The sequence below is a fragment of the Salvelinus sp. IW2-2015 genome, unplaced genomic scaffold (genome assembly GCF_002910315.2).
Source record: "Salvelinus sp. IW2-2015 unplaced genomic scaffold, ASM291031v2 Un_scaffold2774, whole genome shotgun sequence".
In the NCBI taxonomy this organism is placed as follows: Eukaryota; Metazoa; Chordata; class Actinopteri; order Salmoniformes; family Salmonidae; genus Salvelinus; species Salvelinus sp. IW2-2015.
Window position 1 is genome coordinate 152814 of NW_019944076.1, and position 10181 is coordinate 162994.

A 10181-nucleotide genomic window follows, 5' to 3' on the forward strand; every position below is an offset into this window, starting at 1 on the left:
ATAATCGGTCCCGAAATAGACACGCTAATTCGCCTATAATATCTTGTCGCCAAATAGAAACCGTTATTCCTGATACTATTCTGTCCCAAACTGGAAAACCTAGGTTCCCTATATTATCTTGATCCCGAAATGGAAAGCCTATTCCCTATATATCTGATCCAAATGAAAACCTAGGTTCGCATATATAATCGTGTTTTTCCCAAATGGTAGAACTCTAAATTCCCTATATAATATATATCTGTCCCGATATGGCAAGACCTATTCCCCTATCTATAATTCTTGTCCCCAAATGGCGAAAACCTAATCCGCGCTATATAGTTATGTAGTGGTCCGCAAATGGAACGCTGATTCCGACTTATATAATATTAGATAGTCCCAAATGGAACAACCTATGATAGTCTGTTCCAAATGGAAACCTATAGTATGCCTGTCCCAATGGAACGTCATATTCGCGCTAATATAGGTCTGTCGCCCAGAATAGAAAACTATTTCCTCTATCATTATGCGTGGTCCCCTAATGGAAACCTATCTCCGTTATATATAGTCCTGTCCGCAAAGTAGCAAACCATTATTTCCTATCGTAATCTGTCCCAAATGGAAAAACCTAGTCCCTATAATATCTGTCCCAAATTAGAAAAGCCTAGTTTCGCCTTATATATTCTGTCCCAAATGGAAACCTATTCCCCTAATAATATATAACTGCCGGTCCAAATGGACAACCCTCCTCATGAGATACCTTTTTCAAGAAACCTTGTCATATGGATGTCCCAAAATTGGAAACTATTATACCTGTCCCAAAAATGGAAACCGATTATATCTGTGCGCAAATTGAACCTACTATGATGCTGTCCCATAATGGAAAACGCTGATTCCCTATAGACTATACTGCCCAAATGCGAAACCGTATATGGTACTGATTAAATGGAAATCCTATTCCTGTAGATATGTTCCCAAATTAGAAACCTATTCCCTATCAGCATCGTTCCACAATGGAAACATATTCCCTATATATCTGTCCCAAATAGGAAACCTATTCCCTATATAATCTGTCCCAAATGCGAACACTATTCCCTATATAGTCGCCAAATGGGAAACCTATTCCCTATATATATCTGTCCCGAATGGAAACCTATTCCCTATATATATCTGTCCCAAATGGAAACCTATCCCTATATATATATATGTCCCAAATGGAAACCTATTCCCTATATATATGTCCCAAATGGAAACCTATATATCTGTTCCCAAATGGAAAACCTATATATCTGTCCCTAATGGAAAACCTATTCCCTATTATTACTGTCCCAAATAGAAACCTATTCCCTATATTATCTTGTCCCTAATGGAAACCTAATGTCCCTATATATATCTGTCCCTAATGGAACCCTATTCCCTATATATCTGTCCCATAATGGAAACCATATTATCATCTGTCCCGAAATGTGGAAACCTATTCCCTAATATATCTGTCCTAAATGGAAACCTTAATATCAGTCCCTAATTGGAAACCTATTCCTTATATTCAGTCCCAAGTGGAAACCTATTCCCTACTATATACTGTCCCAAATGGAAACCTATTCCTATTATCTTCCTAATATATTCCCTATATCAGTCCCAAATAGAAACCTATATATATTATCTATGCATAGTCACTTTAATAACTCTACCTCATGTACATATTACCACAATTACCTCGACATCGGTGCCCCCACACATTGACTCTGTACTGGTACCCTCCTGTATAAGCCTCCACATTGACTCTGGTACCCCTGTATATAGCCTCCACATTGACTCTTACTGGTACCGCCTGTTTATAGCCCCGCCTTGTTATTTACTGCTGACATGAGGTCAAAGAATTGGCTGTAGATGCTCCAAGACAGGATGTATCAAGGCACATATCTGGGGAAGGGTACCACCCATTTCTGCAGCATTGAAGGTACCCAAGAACACAGTGGCCTCCATCATTCTTAAATGGAAGAAGTTTGGAACCCACAAAGACTCTTCCTAGAGCTGGCCTGAACTCTTTGGCCTGAATGTCAAGAGGTCACGTCTGGAGGAAACCCGGCACTATCCCTACGTGAAGCATGGTGGTGGCAGCATCATGCTGTGGGGATGTTTTTCAGCGGCAGGTACTGGGAGACTAGTCAGGATCAAGGGAACGATGAACGAGCAAAGTACAGAGAGATCCTTGATGAAGTCCTGAGCGCTCTGGAACAGGTTCTCAGACTGGGGCGAAGGTTCACCTTCCAACAGGTCAACGACCCGAAGCACCAAGCCAAGACAACGTAAGAGTGGGTTCGGACAAGTCTCTTTATGTCCTTGAGTGGCCAGCAAGAGATCCGAACTTCAACCTGATCGAACATCTCTGAAGAGACCTGAAATAGCTGTGCAGCAATGCTCCCCATCCAACCTGCAGAGCTTGAGAGGATCTGCAGAGAAGAATGGGAGAAACTCCCCAAATACAGGTGTGCCAAGCGTCAAACCCAAGAAGACTCGAGGCTGTAATCGCTGATAATGAGGATACATTTTTTTTTAAAATCTATTTTAGAATAAGGCTGTAACGTAACAGCATGTGGAAAAAGTCAAGTGGTCTGAACACTTTCCGAAGGCACATGTATTGTTCTGAACTTGGTGGTTTCTTCATAACTTCCATTCTACTCAACCACTTCAAACTCAAGATGGGGGATATGGAGAGATCTGACATGACATTTTCTAGACTGCCTATTTTGTTTGTATAAAAAATAAATAACATATATATATATATATATATGTTACTGAGATTATATGACTGTGACATATTTCGATTGCTCTGCCATATACATCGTCACATAAACAATACAATCACATAATATAGGCCTCACAGGGTAGTCTTTCTTCTCTCTTCTCTGTGTGGTCGGCTGGGAGGAGTCTTGGGACTGTCCCGTTCACATCTCCATCACAGTCTTCATGTTCTGGGGACAGAGACGAGTTACTTGTACATTTGATATTCTAGTAATTTCGCACACGGAGGGTTCCGCAGGGGTGAGTGGCAAGATAGATAGATATATAATAGTTAGATATATATCTATCTATCGCTCATATATATCTTATCTCATATATATATACACTGCTCAAAAAATAAAGGGAACACTAAAATAACACATCCTAGATCTGAATGAATGAAATATTCTTATTAAATACTTTTTTCTTTACATAGTTGAATGTGCTGACAACAAAAATCACACAACAATTATCAATGGAAATCAAATTTATCAACCCATGGAGGTCTGGATTTGGAGTCACACTCAAATTAAAGTGGAAAACCACACTACAGCCTGATCCAACATTTGATGTAATGTCCTTAAAACAAGTCAAAATGAGGCTCAGTAGTGTGTGTGGCCTCCACGTGCCTGTATGACCTCCCTACAACGCCTGGGCATTGTGTGGACAGGTGTCTTTTATACAGGTACGAGTTCAAACAGGTGCAGTTAATACAGGTAATGAGTGGAGAACAGGAGGGCTTCTTAAAGAAAAACTAACAGGTCTGTGGAGAGCCGGAATTCTTACTGGTTGGTAGGTGATCAAAATACTTAGTCATTGCAATAAAATGCAAATGATTACTTAAAAATCATACAATGTGATTTCTGGATTTTTTTTAGATTCCGTCTCTCAAAGTTGAAGTGTACCTATGATAAAAATTACAGACCTCTACATGCTTTGTAAGTAGGAAACCTGCAAAATCGGCAGTGTATCAAATACTTGTTCTCCCCACTGTATATATAGGTCTATCTTATCTATCTATCTATCTATCTATCTATATATATAGGTCTATCTATATCTCTCTCATATATAATATATATATATACTTTATGCGCATTCGTAAGAATTCAGACTTGAATTTTTCACATTTTTTGTTATGTTACAGTCTTATTCTTAAATGGACCAAATTGTTTTTAATGTTTCAATCTAACCACAATACCTATTTTTCTGAAAATGTATAAAAAGAACAACATACTATACTAAGTATTCAGAACCTTTTACTCAGTACTTTGTTGAAGAACTTTGGCAGCGATTACAGCTCGAGTGTTCTTGGGTATGACGCTACAAGCTTGACACACCTGTACTTGGGAACGGTACAGGCTGGTGGCTGTTTGTGTGGGACAAGTTGTCCTGGCACAGTTTAGGCTTAAGCATGGACCAACATCCCTGTGGAGAATTCAGGCTGTTCTGGAGCAAAGCGGGGTCCGACCCAGACACTAGATGGGTGTACCTAATAAACTGTCCAGTGAATATATCTACAGTACACTACAAGCACAGTTAGACAACTTCTTACCTTGGATATGCTTGAATTACTGACGAATACGTTGTTTGAATAACTGATAGCTTGGAAGAGAAGAGAGTTGGCTAACCTTAATTTAACCCTTAAAGCATGGGCATTTATCTATTTGGATAGGGCTAAATATAACAATGGCTTGTTTCTTATGCCTTGGAAACCTATTCCCTATATATCTGTCCCAAATGGAAACCTATTCCCTATATATCTGTCCCTAATAGAAACCTATTCCCTATATATCAGTCCCAAATAGAAACCTATATATATTATCTATGCATAGTCACTTTAATAACTCTACCTACATGTACATATTACCACAATTACCTCGACATCGGTGCCCCCACACATTGACTCTGTACTGGTACCCCCTGTATATAGCCTCCACATTGACTCTGGTACCCCCTGTATATAGCCTCCACATTGACTCTGTACTGGTACCGCCTGTTTATAGCCCCGCCATTGTTATTTACTGCTGACATGAGGTCAAAGGAATTGGCTGTAGATGCTCCAAGACAGGATTGTATCAAGGCACATATCTGGGGAAGGGTACCAACACATTTCTGCAGCATTGAAGGTACCCAAGAACACAGTGGCCTCCATCATTCTTAAATGGAAGAAGTTTGGAACCACAAAGACTCTTCCTAGAGCTGGCCTGAACTCTTTGGCCTGAATGTCAAGCGTCACGTCTGGAGGAAACCCGGCACTATCCCTACGGTGAAGCATGGTGGTGGCAGCATCATGCTGTGGGGATGTTTTTCAGCGGCAGGTACTGGGAGACTAGTCAGGATCAAGGGAACGATGAACGAAGCAAAGTACAGAGAGATCCTTGATGAAGTCCTGAGCGCTCTGGAACAGGTTCTCAGACTGGGGCGAAGGTTCACCTTCCAACAGGTCAACGACCCGAAGCACACAGCCAAGACAACGTAAGAGTGGGTTCGGGACAAGTCTCTTTATGTCCTTGAGTGGCCKAGCAAGAGTCCGAACTTCAACCTGATCGAACATCTCTGAAGAGACCTGAAAATAGCTGTGCAGCAATGCTCCCCATCCAACCTGACAGAGCTTGAGAGGATCTGCAGAGAAGAATGGGAGAAACTCCCCAAATACAGGTGTGCCAAGCGTCAAACCCAAGAAGACTCGAGGCTGTAATCGCTGATAATGAGGATACATTTTTTTTTAAATCTATTTTAGAATAAGGCTGTAACGTAACAGCATGTGGAAAAAGTCAAGTGGTCTGAACACTTTCCGAAGGCACATGTATGTTCTGAACTTGGTGGTTTCTTCATAACTTCCATTCTACTCAAACCACTTCAAACTCAAGATGGGGGATATGGAGAGATCTGACATGACATTTTCTAGACTGCCTATTTTGTTTGTATAAAATAAATAAATAACTATATATATATATATGTTACCTGAGATTATATGACTGTGACATATTTCGATTGCTCTGCCATATACATCGTCACATACCAAATACAATCACATAGATAAATAGCCTCACAGGGTAGTCTTTCTTCTCCTTCCTCTGTGGTCGGCTGGGAGGAGTCTTGGGACTGTCCCCGTTCACATCTCCATCACAGTCTTCATGTTCTGGGGACAGAGACGAGTTACTTGTACATTTGATATTCTAGTAATTTCGCACAGGGGTTCCGCAGGGGGTGAGTGGCAAGATAGATAGATATATATATAGTTAGACCTATATCTATCTATCGCTCATATATATCTATATCTCATATATATACACTGCTCAAAAAAATAAAGGGAACACTAAAATAACACATCCTAGATCTGAATGAATGAAATATTCTTATTAAATACTTTTTTCTTTACATAGTTGAATGTGCTGACAACAAAATCACACAACAATTATCAATGGAAATCAAATTTATCAACCCATGGAGGTCTGGATTTGGAGTCACACTCAAAATTAAAGTGGAAAACCACACTACAGCCTGATCCAACTTTGATGTAATGTCCTTAAAACAAGTCAAAATGAGGCTCAGTAGTGTGTGTGGCCTCCACGTGCCTGTATGACCTCCCTACAACGCCTGGGCATTGTGTGGACAGGTGTCTTTTATACAGGTAACGAGTTCAAACAGGTGCAGTTAATACAGGTAATGAGTGGAGAACAGGAGGGCTTCTTAAAGAAAAACTAACAGGTCTGTGAGAGCCGGAATTCTTACTGGTTGGTAGGTGATCAAATACTTATGTCATGCAATAAAATGCAAATGAATTACTTAAAAATCATACAATGTGATTTTCTGGATTTTTTTTAGATTCCGTCTCTCAAAGTTGAAGTGTACCTATGATAAAAATTACAGACCTCTACATGCTTTGTAAGTAGGAAAACCTGCAAAATCGGCAGTGTATCAAATACTTGTTCTCCCCACTGTATATATAGGTCTATCTATCTATCTATCTATCTATCTATCTATATATATAGGTCTATCTATATCTCTCTCATATATAATATATATATATATCTTTATGCGCATTCGGTAAGAATTCAGACCTTGAATTTTTCCACATTTTGTTATGTTACAGTCTTATTCTTAAATGGACCAAATTGTTTTTAATGTTTCAATCTACACACAATACCTATTTTTCTGAAAATGTATAAAAAAGAACACACTATCACATAAGTATTCAGAACCTTTTACTCAGTACTTTGTTGAAGAACCTTTGGCAGCGATTACAGCCTCGAGTGTTCTTGGGTATGACGCTACAAGCTTGACACACCTGTACTTGGGAACGGTACAGGCTGGTGGCTGTTGTGTGGGGACAAGTTGTCCTGGCACAGTTTAGGCTTAAGCATGGACCAACATCCCTGTGGAAGAATTCAGGCTGTTCTGGAGGCAAAGCGGGGTCCGACCCAGACACTAGATGGGTGTACCTAATAAACTGTCCAGTGAATATATCTACAGTACACTACAAGCACAGTTAGACAACTTCTTACCTTTGGATATGCTTGAATTACTGACGAATACGTTGTTTGAATAACTGATAGCTTGGAAGAGAAGAGAGTTGGCTAACCTTAATTTAACCCTTAAACGCATGGGCATTTATCTATTTGGATAGGGCTAAATATACATGCTTTTCTTACAGAAGAAAWATGAAATGCAAGGTATCAATTAAAAGAAAACAGTTTGGAGATTATGGTAAAATTATTTTACTAATCTGACACTTGATTTTATGTGCATTTAAACTTTTACTGTACTTTTACAGTACATTTACAGTACTTTTACAGTACATTTACAGTACTTTTACAGTACATTTACAGTACATTTACAGTACATTTACAGTACTTTTACAGTACTTTTACAGTACATTTACAGTACTTTTACAGTACCTTTACAGTACCTTTACAGTACTTTTACAGTACTTTTACAGTACCTTTACAGTACTTTTCGCCGCATTTGTTGATAATTAAATCTGAAAACACTCTTGATACATTCGGTAACATGAGACTATTCATGGTAAATTTGGGGTAGGTGCAACATAAGAAACTAAAGACAAGTGAGAGGTCTAACTGGCGTCTCCAAGTGGCAACACACACACACCTCTCCAAAAAGCGTGCACAGTTCCATCGTAATTTCAATACACTTTTATGACTTCAACTATAAAAAAGGTGCTATTTTAAGCTCTCCTAGCTTCGCTTTTGAGGAGCTAGAGCAAGCAGACTCGTAGTTGTTTTGAACACAGCCCTGCATCCCTGCCAACAGTTACTGTTGTTGTTTATGCATTCCAAACTCTGCCCATTATAAATCACAATCTGGGTCTGGTGGGCATCATTTCAAAGCGTATTCTATTGCCAACATGATTTGCTAAGTTACAAAAATACGATCTTACAGTTTTAGGCTTTCAACAAGGTCAATTCAGAGAAACAGATCTTAAAAATTTAGGTGAGCGTAGAATAGAACCACGAGAGCATTGGGATGCTTTTGTTCCCTGACGAATTTCTTCACAATATCACAAAACAGGCTCATTTCTATTCAGAATGACCCAGGGTACGCCGCCGTGTCATCTTGTAGGTGTACATCAAGCAGTGATAATACACTTTGACACTATATGACATAAGTTTAACGATATGGAAATGTGAAGTGCACATTTGGCGTGCTTGTACGACGTCAAAACGGTATTTATTATATTCCTCAACGTCTCATCTTTCAGAATACATCGAGAGTCCTCTTTAATTTATAGCATTTCCACCTCACTCAAGAAAAAAAGAAAAAAGTTGGCCAATTAGTGGGAGTGCGGCGACGAAGTCCACAACGCCCGTCAGTCAAAACCCATACGGCGCTGTGAAGCGGAGACCTCTCTGAAGTCACGTATAGCACACACACTGTACAGCCAACTGTGTTTCCAATTCACGAGCCTATTAGTACAACAAAAACCTGCCATTTTCAACCAGTACACGGGTACGGGTGTAAAGATCTGTGTGTTTTAACTCACCAGGGTCCGAGGCTGTGGACAGTACACCAGGACTACTGACGCTGGCTGACAGGTAGTCAGGAGAGGGGTGCTCCACCTTACAATTACAATAACTTTAATTAACTCAAATTGGTGTAGCATTTTAGGCAACACAACATCATTGAAACACAGAATATCATATACAGTGCATTCGGGAAAGTATTCAGACCCCTTNACACAGAATATCATATACAGTGCATTCGGGAAAGTATTCAGACCCCTTTTGTTACGTTACAGCCTTATTCTAAAATGTATTAAATACCCCCAAAAATCCTCAATCAACACACAATAAGGATAAGGATAATAAGAATTTTTAAAATTTTAATTTTACCAAATCTATTACAAACAAAAAACAGAAATACCTTATTTACATAAGTATTCAGGCCCTTTGCTATGAGACTCGAAATTGAGTTCAGGTGCATCCTGTTTCCATTGATCATCCTTGAGATGTTTCTACAACTTGATTGGAGTCCACTTATGGTAAATTCAATTGATTAGACATGATTTGGAAAGGCACACACCTGTCTATATAAGGTCCCACAGGTGACAGTACATGTCAGAGCAAAAACCAAGCCATGAGGTCAAAGGAATTGTCCGTAGAGCTCCGAGACAGGATTGTGCCGGCGCACAGATCTGGAGAAAGGTACCAAAACATTTCTGCAGCATTGAAGGTTCTCAAGAACACAGTGGCATCCATCATTTATTAAATGGAAGAAGTTTGGAACCACCAAGACTCTTCATAGAGCTGGCCGCCCGGCCAAACTGAGAAATCGTGGGAGAAGGGCCTTGGTCAGGGAGGTGACCAAGAACCTGATGGTCACTGAGAGCTCCAGAGTTTGTCCCAAGGTTGTCCTTCTGGAAGGTTGTCCCATCTCCGCAGCAAACCACCAATCAGTCCTTTATGGTAGAGTGGCCAGACAGAAGCCACTCCCCAGTAAAAAAGACACATGACAGCCCAGTTGGAGTTTGCTAAAAGGCACCTAAATATTCTCTGGTCTGATAAAACCAAGACTTAACTATTTGGCCTGACTGCCGAGCGTCACGTCCGGAGGAAACCTGGCACCATCCCTACGGTGAGGCATGGTGGTGGTAGCATCATGCTGTGGGGATGTTTTTCAGTGTCAGAGACTGGGAGACAGGATTGAGGGAAAGATGATCGGAGAAAAGTACAGAGAGATTCGTAAAGTAGCTGTACGGCGACGCTCCCCATCCAACCCGACAGAGCTTGATAGGCTCTGCAGAGAAGATTAACTGATAAACTCCCCAAATACAGGTGTGCCAAGCTTGTAGCGTCATACCCAATAATATTTGAGGCTATAAATCACTCACAAAAGGTGCTTCAACAAAGTACTGAGTAAAGGGTCTGAATACTTATGTAAATGTGTTTTTTTTTTAAATA

At 40.0% G+C, this 10181-nt stretch overlaps 1 protein-coding gene across 1 annotated transcript in view; it reads right to left on the minus strand.

Moving 5' to 3' along the window:
- Positions 1-8840, minus strand: part of map4k5 (mitogen-activated protein kinase kinase kinase kinase 5) — a gene marked incomplete at its 5' end in the record, with an annotated part of 53924 nt that extends 45084 nt beyond the window's left edge. The window contains 2 exon segments of the mRNA XM_024141835.1: positions 5814-5902; positions 8765-8840. Of these exon segments, the coding sequence (XP_023997603.1) occupies positions 5814-5902; positions 8765-8840 (165 nt within the window).
- Positions 8841-10181: the final 1341 nt, after the last annotated feature.